At 34.2% G+C, this 16,052-nt stretch overlaps 1 protein-coding gene across 4 annotated transcripts; it reads right to left on the bottom strand.

Annotated features, from left to right (window-relative positions):
• Positions 1–871: 871 nt before the first annotated feature.
• WSIP2 (WUS-interacting protein 2) lies at positions 872–12,553 on the bottom strand. Of its 4 annotated transcripts, none has more exons than XM_028207096.2 (26): positions 12,287–12,553; positions 11,997–12,135; positions 11,732–11,911; positions 11,507–11,620; positions 10,404–10,562; positions 10,090–10,267; positions 9,870–9,993; positions 8,706–8,824; positions 8,182–8,350; positions 7,935–8,044; positions 7,738–7,807; positions 7,402–7,475; positions 7,201–7,296; positions 7,029–7,124; positions 6,529–6,656; positions 6,212–6,446; positions 5,950–6,114; positions 5,774–5,872; positions 5,406–5,549; positions 4,666–4,776; positions 4,406–4,585; positions 4,138–4,266; positions 3,944–4,039; positions 2,078–2,266; positions 1,577–1,743; positions 872–1,491 (listed from the first exon to the last, which is right to left on the bottom strand). In XM_028207096.2, the coding sequence occupies exons 2-26, from the start codon at positions 12,074–12,076 to the stop codon at positions 1,293–1,295; spliced, it is 3,411 nt and encodes a 1,136-aa protein (XP_028062897.1). In that variant the 5' UTR covers positions 12,077–12,135; positions 12,287–12,553; the 3' UTR covers positions 872–1,292. The 4 variants fall into 4 exon arrangements, with proteins under 4 accessions (XP_028062897.1, XP_028062905.1, XP_082722218.1 ...); XM_028207104.2 differs by having other exon boundaries at positions 8,706–8,758; positions 12,287–12,546; XM_082866092.1 differs by having other exon boundaries at positions 8,706–8,758; positions 10,404–10,869; positions 12,287–12,509.
• Between the last annotated feature and the right edge of the window lie 3,499 nt (positions 12,554–16,052).

Below are 16,052 nucleotides of genomic sequence, written 5' to 3' on the forward strand. Positions count from 1 at the left end.
TCTTTAGTGTATTCTTAATTACATAATATCACAAAAAATTCAAAACATAATTATACAACAAAAAGTTGCATTGAAAATAAAATGAACAATTTTAGAAAGTAAATTTCGTGCATAGAGTGTACAACCTCCAGCCGGTTTGATAATCAGAGAGAAGACGTGCACAAAAATTGTGTACAGAAAAATATCCAAAATTTTATTATGTGATTCAAATTTAACTCATATATTATAGATGCTATGTAAATTTAATTTGAACCACAGATAAGTTCCATGTAAATGTAATTTTAACACTCATTAGAACAACTTCCAAATGCCTAACCTAACACTATAGATTTGGAAAAATCTATGATGCACACCCCTACAAGAGTACGCTATGAAAGTGGGTACAGCACAACTGTTAACGATGCGCTAGCTAGCAACTGTCCAGGAAAGTCGATACACATTTCATGACATGATCTTAAGCACCACCGTTAACAATGCACTAGCTAGCAGCTGTTGAGCAAAGTTTATACACATTTCATGACATTAGTTTAAGTGCAACGAGTTAAAATCATTCGGACAAGCGAATAAATACACTTCCAAACTTTACTACTACAGATATCACCAAGTTATGGTCTCCTTTTTAATCAATTAAATGGTTAAATCAGATGATTAAAAAAAAAAAAAACTAGCATCAATTCCCCATCTACGACCTGCACTCACTCATCCTTCCCAGCATGTTCTATGTTAACGATTACAGCAGGAAGGTCAACAAGTAAAGTAAAAGAACTGAAACTTACAAAAGGTTCATGAGAGAGAGAGAGAGAGAGAGAGAGAGAAAGAGAGAGACAAAGAGAGAGAGAGAGAGAGAGAGAGAGAGAGAGAGAGAGAGAGAGAGAGAGAGAGAGAGAGTTCATTTATGTTCAGAATGCTGGAAAAAGAAACAGTAATATTCAGATACCTTAAAAATACAAGAAAGATTTTGCAGAGGCCCAATCTAATAACTTAATTGTTGAGTCACCTTGATGTGATTAGAAGGCAAAATTCTCAAAAGACAGCCCTAAATTCTACTCTTCTGCCATCTGTCTCTTCATCTTCGTCTTACCATTTCTCTCATCCTTTATATATACGGAAGGGATTCCACAAATCTTGACCATAAATTCAAGACGACTATCAACTCAGCATTTTGCTACCCATCAGAGCTGTGTATACTACGAGCTAAGATACCTAACTTTGCAGCTACCCCAAAAGTAAAATGGGAAATGTGTTCATGATATTTCACGCGACCACTACTTTCAAGGCATAGGCAATCACGGTTACCTTGATCGCTGGTCCGAACCCGCTGCAACAGGGTTGATGCTAGGCCCTACACCATTCTCAAGTGGTGGTGTGGTACCCCACCTTCCCTCGGCTTCCAGGGGCTCGAGAACATGAACTCCGCCATCAGTAAGCCCCAAGGCAAATTGATTAGGTTCAGAGGGATGGGCCGTTACAACAAGTGGATGTACTCTTGGGCTATCAAATGAAATAAGCAGGCAATTAGCTTGGAAAAATGATCATATCAAAATTTTAACTTCTTTTCAGGAATAATAACTCATACCTGGGACTTGGAGGTAAGTAGGCAGTGGAGCTAATTCGGCATCTCAGTCTGAGTGTTGAAGCAGTGAGGACAGTTACACTCCCATCTTCAAAGCTTGCAAAGATTGATTGGCTATCGCACGAATATGTGGCATCTGTGATTGAACCACTTAACTCTCGCGGAACCCACTGCCATAAACAACAAATTTTGAAAATCCATCAATATTAATAGAAAAACTAAAACCAAGTCATTCTTTGAACATCTGAAATTTACTCACCAAAGAACAAATATATGAAAAGAAAACAAAAAATTAAAGTTGGTCCCTCCTAAACAACAAGGGGGTGATTTATGTACAAAAGAACATTCAGCATAAACACAGTTCCAATTAAGGAGATAAACAAGCATTTCAATTGTAAGCACTTTATCTTTTTGAAAAGTATTTCAGTTATACGCTCAACACCTACAAATTATAAATAATAAAAAAAAATCCATGATATTCTTCAGAAGTAATGTCTGACACACCTGCTTAATACATTCTAGCTTTGGTGCCTCATATATGGCTATCTGAGTTTCATGGACCACCAGCAGATGAACCTGATCTTGATGAAATTGGACACGTGTCTGTGCAAGAGGAGCTGCCGTTCGCCCTGGCGGTATCTGCAAGAATGCACTAGCCTGCTTCTCCCATCCATCTGAGCTCCAAATGCAGAGCTGTAAGAAAGAAAGAGAGAAATCAGCAGCAGCTTACAATGACCACAAAATTTTAATACACAACATATCTACTTCTGTTCTGTTACTCCTTTCAGATTAAAAACTAAAAATGCAACAAAATGGATTAATTTTTGTTTCTGGTAACAGTCCTGGTATCCCCAGCTCACCACCCACAACTTAGATACATCGAAACAGAATGAATGCACCTTAATACCATGCCTCAGATTACTAATGCAACATCACTTCATTCATCTGCACTTGTTTTGTCTAACAAAATATCCCAGAACTTCTAGTACCACTTGTCAATATCAGTTTCCTATCTAATGTCATGTAAATAAGCTATATATAAGATTGTTGCCTTCATATTTTATTGCAGACCCCTCTATTTTATACCGTACTTTCTGTGGAAGGGTTGGTTGACCAAAGGTCAGAGGTTTACCAGATAGTAGCAAAACACATCAGCACCGAAGGCAAAAGGGATGATTGAGAAGAGATGGAGCAGTGCAGCCAAGATAGGGGGAGACAGTAGAGAGCTTGAGTACAGAGCTCAACCAGAGATGATGTATTCCAAGTCACATATAAACAGTCTATATTGTTTACCTTTCAGTTAACTCTAGTACATAGGAAATGAGACTCCCATCTTTTTACAGTGAATTTATCAGCCATTTTCTTTCACTCATATAACAATCTGGGTTAGTTTTTTTTTTTTTTTTTGAAAAAAAAAAAAACAGAATTCTGGGTTAGTTCATCAACTCAAATGATGAATAAAATAGGAAAATATATATTCAATTAATTTAACTTCTTTAGAAAGAGGGAAATAAGAGAGTTTATGTTTCAACGAACCACACGTAGATATATTGATAACACCTATAGAGTTAATGGTATTTCATTGTTAATTGACTGAGCAGCAGCCCGTAGACCACATAAAAGGAATATTTATTATTTGATCCATATCTGGATAAATGCACTAACTGATGCACAGCTCTTAGGCATTTTGTTCAAACCCTGATTGAGGAAAGTAAGATCCAACTTGATGGGAACTTTATCCAACCCTCGGCATCCATCTTCGCTCCATCGAACCAAAGTACCACCTTTTATATATAAAAGGTGAGCCATTGTCATAACTATTAACTAAGTATAAAGAACACCAACAATATTTTTAGGGAACTTGTCAGAAGTCAATTAGACCATTAGGATTCCGTAATGATTATGGAGGAGCTTAATAACGAGGTCTCTATCTCAGTAGGACTGGACTACAGCAGCTTAGCTGCTTGAGTAGTCACACTGTGTTGAAACCTTCATCCCAGGCTCCAAGCCACAAAATCCCATAGTTCGAAGGTGCATGGCAAAGGTTTTGGCACATCTAGATCCTACCTCTTAGCACATACATAGGCAACAACATTATACAACATCCTCAGAGATGGAGCAGAATAACTACCACAGTTAAGTGATGGGATGTGCAGTATGACCACCGTCGTAACTGAGTCATGCAGAAGGCTACCACAACATCAAGAGTTATAATTCCAACGCCCACAGCATGTCAAGTAGGCAAACTGAGCCAAGACATCGAGAGGGTTTATACTCCTAACCCCCACAGCATGTCAAGTAGGCAAACTGAGTCACGCAGTATGTTGTTTCTTTTTTTTATTCACTTTTCAAAATTCATGCACAACATACCTGAGCGTCAGCTCCAGATGATACAAGAACATTTAGAACATTTGAGAACGCAAGACCAGTTACTCTCTTCTGATGCCCTTTGAGCTTGCTTTTAACCTGTACAACATGTAACACCAAAAAAGTTCAATTATAGAAAACAGAAGTACTTATCAACATATCTAACAGCAGAAGTTAGGTCTCTGTTCAGGCCAAACCTCGTCAACGCGAACATTGTAGATTTGTATTGTTGAGTCCTCCATGCCAATAGCAATAATATTATTATCCTGTGGATGGAAGGCAAGGAATGTTGCTGCAGGTGGAGGCGGCATGAATGTTGTCATTGTCTACACAAAAGAAGAGTAAAAAACTTATACACACAAATATATATATATATATATATAACACCAACCAACAAGCAGAAAATAATTATTGAAAAACACAAAAGGGTCCACAAAAGGTAGAAGCATGTTTGAATTCCATTACCTTAAAAGTCATCATATTAAATAGGGAAATTTTTCCTCCTGATGCCGACATAACATAAGAATCATTCTTCGAAAGTGCAAAACACGGAACGGCATCTTCAAGGTTTGTCTCACTTATATCATTGGTCATTAATATGCCACTAGAAGGTTGCCATAATTGTGGTGGTGCACTTGTATTCGCCTACAAGAGGCAAAGCATGTATAAGGAAAATCTCATCAAGTGGAACAAAATAGGACTAGAGAGACAAACAATCAGAGTACCTTTCCTGTCATGTTCCGTTCATTCCTCTGCCATTTCCAGAGTTTGTGTACAGCATTATATGCTAGTGCCAAAATGGCACCTCCTGAATTTGTATAAATCAACCTAATAATCTGAAATTGAGAAATGAAAACAGTCATGACTTGGAGATCCAGTAAAATGCCTACCACATAAGAACATCCCATTTAAGTTTATAGAAGAGGATAACAGTAAGCACTTGGGATGAGTTTCACAAATTCTTAATTGTAAAGTTACTGCATACATGTGAACACAAAAAAATGCATGCATGCACAGATAACAAACTAGTGTACACTAAAGCATAGATTGTGACATGAGGAAGCTATTATTCTTTCTAAAAATATAAGAATACCCTCCATACTTCAAATAAAATCTCATACACTAACATTTTCTGCATATTGAAACCAAATCTATACATTTAACCTAAAAAAACAAAAGAGAATACAATGGAAAAACATAAGCAAAAACGTCTAATACTTGGGCAGTAGATTACATATCAAGTAGCATTTATATCCACTACTTATTAAATAGAAACATCTCTCTTCAACCCCTGATAGCCTTTCTTGAGGCAACAACGGAACACAGTTATTGACCCGACCAAATTTAAAAAACAAAAAACAATGACATAAAGAAACCTGAAAAAAAGAAAACAATGAAAGTAAAAACTCCAGGCTGGGGAGATACACAAGCTTCACTTTTGACTAGTAACATTGAGTATACTTACCCTTACTGACAACAAATTATCGGGAAGCCTCAGAGAACGAAGCTGAGATGATTCGGTGATTTCAGTAAGCTTCCAAATCTTAGATTTTTCTAGCTCCTCTGTGATTCTAGGTTTCACATCTGGCAAACTTCGGCTATCTCCATTCTACAAAAAATTTCAAAGGCTAGTCAATCAACATGAAGACAGTATAGTAAATTTCAACTCATACAATTATCTATGCGCATGCACCAACTCACATATGACCATTTGAGCATATGACATCATCCAATCATCTATAACAAAGCACAGATGGGATAATTAAAATGAAAAACATGCAACTTTTGTGAAAGAAGCACACCAGTGTCCACCTGACAGGTATCCTCGCTTACCAGTGTAATCATAGGGATCGCTGGAGCATTTCTATCTGCAACACCAACATTTGTTCCAGCAGCTGAACTGGAAGCACCAAATGTACCAATTACGGGGGCCTGCATGATACATAATGCATGTTAAAAAGAGCATGTACATATCAAAGTTGTCAAGGAAAATTTGATGAGAGACTTACTTTTGCAGCACTCTCAGAAGCCATTCTAGAAGCATCAAGTGCACGACTTTCAGTGGAACGCAGAAGCCTAACACCGTCAGAATTTGCAAGAATCTTGACACCATTCTCACTTGTTGAGACAGCCAACAGCATTCCTTCCTTATTAAACCGAATGCAAGGTGAAGCCTGAGAGGTTTTTTATGCAAGGATTATTACTTTGCACCAAGACATTTCTCCAGAAAGATGGGAAGCAAATCTAAAAGAGATGCAATTTGATTATTACCGGCAATCCACCCTCTGCATCAGTAGTTGTCAAGAGGTTAACATTATCCATGTCCCAAAATTTGATTACAAACTCGTCACCAGCAGCCAGAAATCTGTTTTTTGTTGTATCAAATTGCACAACCCCAACAGACCGCTTCCCAAGACCATGATATGTCCGCTTGACAGCTCCTTCACTTTCATTCCATTCTACAATGTATGATTCTCCTTCCTTGCTAGTCCCACATGAGAACAACCTACAGAGTTTTCAACATGATCAGAAAAGATGCAAATGAAGCACAGATCATCTTGTGAATTAACAGCCTATCCTATATATACCTTGTCCCATCAGCACTGTAAGCCATTGTTGTGCAAGAATGTCCTGGGGCATCATAATCAACCCTTGAACCCAAATTATCATACAACCATGCCTTAATCTTCCCATCAATACCCGTCGAAAAGATGAACTGATAGAGAAAAAGAAAGATCCTTAATTATAAGAAACAGATTGGAAAGGTCTAAGGACCGCGTAGAACACCACTCTTAAAGTGAGGATTTGAGTGTGACATTCCTCATATTTTCAGATAGATAACAGATGTTACAGAACAAATTGGAATAGCATTGCAAAAAGGTTCAAACTTGCAAGAAAGTTTCTAATTCCAAAACATTTGAAACGACGCAATAATTCATTAATATAAAAAATGAATAAGGGTTATTCTGAATTAGAAAAAGAAAAAAGAACTAAGGAGTTCTAACTTTGAACTCTTTGGGTAGCCCTTTTTTCGGTCGAGGTCCCTTGTACGGAAAGTCACAAAGTAAGCCTTGAACAAAAAGGATACCTGAATGTTTTCCTTAGTATGTGGGCACACAGAATAAACAGGTAACTGATGACCCTCGAAAGTGTACTGCTTAGAACCAGTGGCAACATCCCAGACCTGCAGACATGAGATTTTATGATTGCAGTCCACAGTTTCACCATTCCATGAAAGAAAATACCCAATAAACCCAAACCTTAATAGTTTTGTCCTCCCCACAAGTTATAACACATAGTTGTTTGTTTGGGTGAGAGAAAGCAAGATCGCTAACATTACCAGTATGAGCATCAATCTGTCAAAACCATGAAGGCAACCAAGTCGTCATTCTTCCTTTATTGACAGAAAAAGACACGGAATATACACAAGGCATACAAGGTCTGCCAATCACAAAGTATACCTCCAGATGATTCCGTATATCTTCACCACCATGATACGTATATAGGTGCACAATATGCTTGGAGTATGCGACACCTGGAACAGAGGATGAAACAATCAAAACAGAATATCTTAAACCCAACAAATTTCTCAACAATTCCATCCCTTTTGTCCTTATCTTTTCTTGAAAGAAAACACAGCTTACATGCAGAAAGAAAACACAGTTTACATGCAGAAACAAAACTACATTTAATGTCAGGATAACTATAAATGTTGAAATTTACATATTCTTTCATGTTCAACATCCAGTAAAATGAGCATGCGAACAAATAAACAAATAGATGCATTTTATATATACCAAAAAGGTTGCCATCAGGACTCCACATTACTCTGTTCACCGATGCAGTATACTCATTGGCCAAAGATGCCTATACAGAAATTAAAAAACAAATAAATAAAAAAAGAGAGGCAGAGATTTCCTTAGGGTTGGCAATTAAATATAAAAAAAAAAAAAAAAGAGAGAACATAGAAAAGTTTCTCAGATATAATGCATACCTGCAGAGTCATTGAAGATGTTCCAAGCTCCCAAATCTTGAAACTTCTACTAGTAAGCCTCTCTCTGGCACCAACATCCCACACAGCAACATCACCAATATTCGTTCCAACTGAAAATGAGAAGGGTATGAAAACATATTCACCACGTCAAAAAGTTTCTTTAAAAGCTTAGCTTGAGTTGGAAAAATAGAATCAAAGCTGAAGCCAAAAAGTGGCAAATAGATTTTTTATGGCAGCTACAGCTAACCAAGAAGCAGAGTTTGTTGCACTGGATGGAAATCCATGCTCTTGACAGCGGAACCCTGATTCAAATTCACAACTACAGTCTTGGGCAAATCATCAGAAGAAAATAAGGTATGAGCAGGATTCTGGCCAGGATATGTGACAGGCAAAATATTAACAGGTAGGTTGTTGACCTACACAATTCCATGTACAAGCAAAATTAGCTATCCACAGATCGAAGAAAATGGGGGAAAAAAAATCTAAAATCTGAAGATTAGGACAACAAAAGAACTCATAATTCAAAAGCAACATCACATTTCAAAAGAAAAACATTCAACTTATGGTATGGTCAGTTTGGACCAGCCCTAGATCCAAAAAAATCCAAATTTCCAAAACGCTAAGTAACAATTTTGAAATGAGGAAAAAAGGTTGACGCTGGACATTGATAATTTTCAAAATGACTCAAAAATAACATCAAAACTGGAAATATTACAAAAATTAAAAATTGTGATGAACCAAAAAGGAGCAGCTGAAAACAGTATATATTACCTCATCTGATGATAATCCAAAAGGTCTTGATCTCTTCAGCAAATGTTCAGAATCTGCAGTTTGATAGTCCATTGCCGGATTGTTAGTTGGAGGTGTCCTAGGACGCTTTAGCATAGACACTATCACACAACATATAGGTATAAAAGAATCAGAAGACTAGGAAGAAAAAGATATCCAAGTACAAAAAAAAAAAAAAATCTAATTATTATGATAATAAATAAAGAGAAACTAATTAAATTGTTTCATTGAATTGATGTTAAGCCAAACAACCTCAAAATATTCAAATCATTGGAAAACATGTTACGCCATATATTCTAGTGTGTGTGCAAGTATTCTTGTTCTTATTTGCTTCCAATTTCCTAGAATTTGACTATTCAGAGTTACATTCACCTCCTATGGAAAGAATTCAAGCAGTCCTTTTACCCAAAAAATTGTGCAATTGTAAAATTAACTTCCATGTTATATGATGATCATGATTAGGCAACCAATTCATTGCTGGGTGTCCTAAATTACATAGTTTATACTATCTGACAACCAACGTTACATATGCTAACACCTACCCCTCTTTATTTGAACTCTCCTCCCCCCCCCCCCCCCCCCAAAAAAAAAAAAAAGAAGTCTTCGCCGTCGTATATACCTTTCCATCTTGGAAGATGAACCCAAGCTCTTTGCTTTATACATCTTTATTGCATAATTCCATCACTCCAGGCTTGCTATGTAAGAATTGAATAACAATAGCACAAGTGTAATGACACAAGGCTTTTAAAATTTTAAGCTCAGACTAATAATCTTGCTTGCAATAGGGCTACCTGAAATTTTTCTGCCTCATCAGACGTTTGAGATCACCCTCGAATAAGGTGAAGAAAATTATCTTTAAACCCAATATATTTCAGTTTTTATGCAGTATTACCAAATTGAAAGTTGACCTTGAATGAATGTCATTTTCAAAAGTATGATAAAAAAAATAAAAAATAAATTATGCAGTTCGTTATGTAATGTTCACTCCCATTTTTGTTTCATCCCCCTACCCCCAACAAATACTCCGTTACAATTTGTACCTCACCCTCAGCTTGTCTAAGTAAATATGGTCCAGAATTATTTTGTCAAACTAAGGCCATGGATAAAGGTAAGCAAATAATACTCACTTAACAAACTACTGATTACCTGCATTATTTGGAGCAGTAATGCCTATAGGCCCAGCAGAAACAGCCTGGTGTGGCACAGAAGATGGATTAACCATCCATCCTCCAAGAGACGCCGTAAGAGGTGCTGGTGCTGTCTGAAATGGCTGGAGCAAAAACAAAAATAATTAAAATAAGAAGATGACCAAGTCGGAACTTCTAAAATGACTAAAACATCACATAGCTCTATCTCGATGACTTACACCATGAGCACCTAGCGTTGGGAAACCACCCACTTTAGGCAGGGAACCCATTAGAGGATTAGTAACAGGGGAGGGAGCCCGAGCACCATTTGGTTGCCCACAAGTATGGTCGACAAAAAGGGTTTTTATATCAGGGTTAGGCTTCGGATTCTTGCAAAGCTGGTGTTGCCAATTTAAGCTGCAATAAAATAAAAAAAATAAAAATAAAAAAGGGTTACAATGCTAAATATATTATTTGGAAATAAAAAATCAAAATCTCAATTGATAAAAAAAACAAAAAAACAAAAGAATTTATAGCATGTTTCTTAAACTACCTCTGATTAATTAAAGTCCGTAGCCTTGAGGTCTTTAAGGTGGGAAATTGTAGCTTATCACGAAATAGCGGATTTGCCTCAATTAACTTCTTGAGCTCAACAAGCATTATAGCCCTGGCTGACTTTGTATCTCCGTATTTAGAGAGTTGCTCGTTTTCCCTGAAACCAAAAATAAATCCATAAAATATAGCAATGAAAACTGATAATAGTAGACGCTCTATCTCACCACCACTAGCAAATTTAAGAATACAGTCCTGTCTTTCAAATGCTCTTTACATATTGCGAGTTTATTCTAAACATGTGGTTTATCTATGTTCCATGCCTCTCCTCTGACATATGGAAATGTGCCAATATAGGGCCATCTGCTTTGTAACCCAAACATGACATAGCTTCATTTGAAAATTTTAATTTAATTTCCCAAAATTGTACTACTTTCATTTCTGCTTCTTTTCTTGTCCGGCAGAACCTTCAATCAAAAAATAAATAAAATGTATAGAAAATTGGAACCAACCTATCAATATCATTAAAAAAATCTCAAAACGAAAACATAATCTGGAGAGAAAAAAAAAAAAAAAAAAAAAAAACGAAGCATTATGTTCTTCTATATTTAAAGTTTAACTAAGCTCGGCATTTTAATGTAAATAAAAAAAATGATAAATTACAAATGCACCTTGAAGTTTGCCTAAAATACAATTGACTCCCTCACCCTTAGGAAATTACACTCCCCCCTCCTTAAATAGTGTTTGGTTCCCTGGAATGAAGTGTAATGGAATGATCATTCCCTCAAAATATTTATTCTCATTTTTGGTTAGACTAAAAAACTAAAGGCAAATGCTTTACAAATGGAATCATCTTTTACCAATTTAAGGGAATAGAACACTAATGTTCCAAATATTATTGTCCATACTCCCACCCCTGTCATTGCAAAGCTACTAATACAACTCATGATCTAAGAAAAATTGTCTCACAGCTCATCTCCAAATTCACAATGTAATATAGCTCACCAGGACATTAGTCACACAACTCATTCTGACACAGACAGAGTATAATACATCACCATCATCATCAATAGCAACAATTTTAGTATAAAAAGTTCACTGTACCTAAAATTTGCCAGGGTGAGGAGTAGGGTTATTTCCTTGAAAAGTTCTTCATTAAAAGTGGAGAAGACTTTCAAATCCTTCACAAGAATCTCAACAGCGGTAGCATGATCACGCCTGCAAAGAAAGAAACATAATCAATCAATCAAAAAAAAAAAAAAAAATTAGAAAATTAAAATCAATTACAAAAGCTATAAAAAAATATAACAATTCAATTCAACCGCATACTTGTCCAGTGCTTCAAGGTATTTCTGCTTTCGGATCTCAAAGAAAATTTTCATGGAGTATCTGTTATCATCTACCTTTGTAAACCCAGATAAGTATTTCTCTACCTCTTCCCATTCACCATTAGTCACAGCGTCCTCAAAGTACCTCATGTTGAAGAAAAACCCTGACTCTTTCTCCAACCTTCATTCACAAAATCACAAATCAACAACAAACCCTACCTCCCCTAAAAATAAAAAAAAATTAAAAAATTGTACAAATCTCTTACTTGTGAACTGTATCCTTGAATTTCTCTTCATCTAAGAACTGAAGTATCAGAAAAACCAGTTCTCTGCTCAGCGACGACATCTCCGTCTCCAATTGAAACCCAAGCAGAGCTTAAAACCTCACAGATCAGCCCAATTCGCCTTCAAACACACCAACAATTGGATCGAATTAGGGTTTCCGAAACAATCGAATCGAATCAAATCAAATCAAAAAACAATTCTCACACACATATATATATATATGCACAAACAGAACAAAATGAAGAGAATCTTATCTTCGTAATATATATACCTTCGATTGACTTGTAGAGAGAGAGAGAGAAAGAAGTATATTATAGATCGAGAAGATTTTGCAGAAGACGAGAACAACGAAGGAGACGGAGTTGGGGTGGGTCGTTTTTATAAGTGAATTTTTTTTTTTTTTTTTTTCCTTCTCTATCTTTTCCTTTTTTCTCTCTTTCTCTCTTCTCTCTTTCCTTTCTAAACTTTTTCTCTCTCTAAAAATGGTTAACAACAAGGACAACACTGTGAGAGAGAGAGAGCATTAAAGTTTGAAAGCAAAATTGATTAATGTGTGTACGCGCCATATAAAGAGCGTGGAATAACGTAAAACAGTACGACCCTAGAATTAATGTACGTGTCGGAGACTCCACGCGCGGTGGGTACGTGGAGAAGAAAGATGTGGACACGTGGATGGTGTCAGTGTATTATGCTTTCGAAGTCGCTTTTAAAAACGCGAGTGGGTCTTTTCTACTCATGGGAAGGTGTGTTGGGGTGTTCGTAGGAAAAAAGGGCAGTAATAAGACAGTCGGATTATCTGATATGATAAGTGAATGAATAAAGAAAGTAATAAGAGCTGGTTATTTATTACATTGATAAGTCCACTAGCTTATCTCTGGTGAGATTCCAGTAATATCGTGTACTTCGAGACGAAGCAACTGGAAAGTGGTGTTTTTTTTAGAAATTAAAATTATAGTAATATAAATCCTTTTTAAATGGTATATCATATCCATCTTTAATTATATTATTTTTTAAATGGTATATCATATCTATCTTTAATTATATTATTTTTTAATTATGATTACTCTCTCCGTTTCAAAATAATAGTCATTTTAGGAAATTTAATTTTTTTTGATAGTACAATTATTGCACTTTAAAAAATTGATTTTCCAAAATTACTGTTTTGATAGTATAATTTTTGGAAATTTCAATGTCATAATTGTACTTTTTATATTGTTTATTAATTTAAAAGAATGACAAAATAAGAAATTTATATTATTTTTGTACTTGATTTTTGAAGAGAGATTAATATTTTGGGACAATGAAAAATGGAATAAGGGACTAATATTTTGGGACGGAGGGAGTAATTTTTTCTGTAATTATAATTTGGATTATGCTACGTAGCTTGAAATTTTCGAGCTCGAACATGGCCCGAAATTAAAACGACGTCATTTCGTTGTTTTGGAACGGTAGTTTCATTTGACGGTGGGAATATTTAATGAAAATTATCTTACCGGTAAGAAAATTTTAATATATCTTACCGACAAGAGAATCCAAAACGACGTCGTTTTGGGTTTCGAGCCAACTCGAGCCAACTATTTTCGAGCTACCAAACATTTTCCTTATAATTTATAATTTATAATTTTTTAATCATGTCTCATGTAATATTGATATTTTTTTAATTATGACTCAAAAAATTATAATTATATTATTTTTTTAATTATAAAGTGCATATGGTGCACACTTTTTAAAATGTGTGTTTCCTATCTTCTTTTTTTTTTTTAATTAAAAAAAAAAGCTTTATAAAAAGAAAAAGGGAAAAATCAAAATAAAATGGGTAAATTACACTAACACCCCTGAGGTTTTTATTTAATATAGATTCTCCTTTACATTTAAAAAATTACATTTTTCTCTCCGAAAATTTGTAATATCATTACAAATTGTTTCCTAAATTGCTGATATCATGCACTAAAATTTTCTAAATAACCATCTTGTCTCCTTCCTATCATCATCAGTGACGGAGCCACATGAGAACTAGGGGGTCACGTGCTCCCTCTGGATTTTTCATTTTTTTTATGTATATTAATAAAATTTTAAACAAAAATAATATTTAGAATAAAATATCAAGGACATTTTTAAATTTATAAAAACAATAGTGATTGTTTTATTAAAAATGATATTTTTTGTATAAATTTTGGTATGTAAATATAATTTTTCATTTTTATTTCAATCATTATATCTAGATTAGATCAATTTAATTTAAATATATTTAAAAAGTATAAAATTTGTACAAATTTGTTTTGTTTTGTTTTGTTCTTGTTTTTGTTTTTGTTTTTTTTTTTTTTAATCCATTGAATACAACAAAATAAGATAATGTATTGAATTTTTGTATTTTTATATGTTTTGCATTTGGTGAATTTTAAAAAAATAAAAAATATTATACTTTTTAAATATATCTAGATTAGGTGTATCTAAAAAATAAAAATAAAAATTTGCTTAAAATATTTAAAAAATTCAGTAAAAATAAATAAAAAAACACGAAAAAATCTTAATTTTTTGTGTGAGTAAAACCAAAGAAGATAATTGTTATTTTCCTTAAAATGATATGAATAAAATATCTATATTATTTTATTAATATAAAAATTAAGTGGCAAATATGTCATTTTAATCTGACAGGATAGTAAGTGTAGTTTTTTAAATGTGATGGAAGAACTTGTATTAAATAGAAACCTCAGGAGTTTCACTGTAGTTTATCCAAATAAAATTATGTTTGACGAATAGTTTTTGGAAAGAAATTACTTTTAAATAAAATATCTTAAAAAATTAAATTTAAATTTAAAAAAATTGCACAAAATTCATACGATAGATTTTTTTGAATTTTTTTATTAAAATTCAAAAAAATAAAAATAAAAACATTAGACTAAAAAGTGTTGTTTGAGTTTGTGGAATTTATCACATGTTACACTTTAATAATTTGAATCGTTCATTTTCTAATCTTCTAAACATGGATCATCTATGAAAAAATTTTGTTGATCAAATAACAAAATAATGTTATTATGATTATTTGATTAATATGCTATTTTATAAATAATTTATACACAAATCTTACAAAATGAACACTTTAAGGCTTCGTTTGGAAAGTGAGTTGGCTTTTTAGCTTTTTAGTTTTTTTGACTATTTTAGCCTGGGCTAAAAAGCTTGATTTGGAAAAGGCTTTTTGACTTTTTTAACTTTTTTTGTGAGGAAAGAGTATAATGATTATGGGTTGGATGTGATGTTTTATTTGTTGTGGCTAAAATAGCCTATTTTGTCTTTTGTGGCTAAAATAACCAAAAAAGCCACAAATTTATATTCCCAAACGGTGCCTAAATCGCAAAATAAAACCTGTTACAAGTCTTAAAACTAGAAAAATATGCTCTGGTCTGCACAATACAACGGAGAGTATACTCACCCTCTCGTACATACAAAACCTGTTTCAAATAAACTACTCTTATCATATTATTGTTATAAATCAACGGTGCTCTGTATAAATTTTGTGTAAAATAATTGTATAAAATAATAATGAAAAATATAAAATAAAAATGATAGAATATATTTTATAAATAAAATTAGTAAATAAAAATTCTTATAACACTGAAATAGTATTTTCAGCAAAATTGAAAGCCGAAGTTTGTATTAGACATAATCTTCTTAAAGCAGATTTCATCCTCGCTTTATTGCTTTGAGTTTGGACAGACGTTTACTTTTCAAGATGCAATGACTTACCCTTGCAAATGCAAACTACACCTCCAAGTTTGACAAACCAACAGATGTTGAAACTCTCTCTCTCTCTCTGTGAAATCCTAAGCATTAATATATGCAAGAATAATGATTTGTCTCCCGAAATTCTTTCCCCCGAATCCCCCTAATGGCTAAAACGACGTCGTTTTGGCCATTTTTTTTTTTTCTTCTTCTTCTTCTTCTTCTTCTTCTTCCATTTTGACTCTGAAACGCAGGAGGGAGAGAGAGAGAAAGAGAGAAGAAGAGGGGAAGAGAGAAAGAGAGAGAGAGAGAGAGAA

Source organism: Camellia sinensis, chromosome 4, assembly GCF_055761805.1.
Source record: "Camellia sinensis isolate YWXY chromosome 4, ASM5576180v1, whole genome shotgun sequence".
Lineage (NCBI taxonomy): Eukaryota > Viridiplantae > Streptophyta > Magnoliopsida > Ericales > Theaceae > Camellia > Camellia sinensis.

What these genes read in the sequence shown, in the direction of transcription:
- WSIP2 (XM_028207096.2), bottom strand. Translation starts at nt 12,076, where the DNA reads ATGTCGTCGCTGAGCAGAGAACTGGTTTTTCTGATACTTCAGTTCTTA. An exon ending in ATGCAGAGGGTGGATTGCCG is followed by an intron (nt 6,115 to 6,211) that starts GTAATAATCAAA and finishes AAAACCTCTCAG; the next exon opens with GCTTCACCTTGCATTCGGTT. An exon ending in ATAATTTGTTGTCAGTAAGG is followed by an intron (nt 4,777 to 5,405) that starts GTAAGTATACTC and finishes TCTCAATTTCAG; the next exon opens with ATTATTAGGTTGATTTATAC.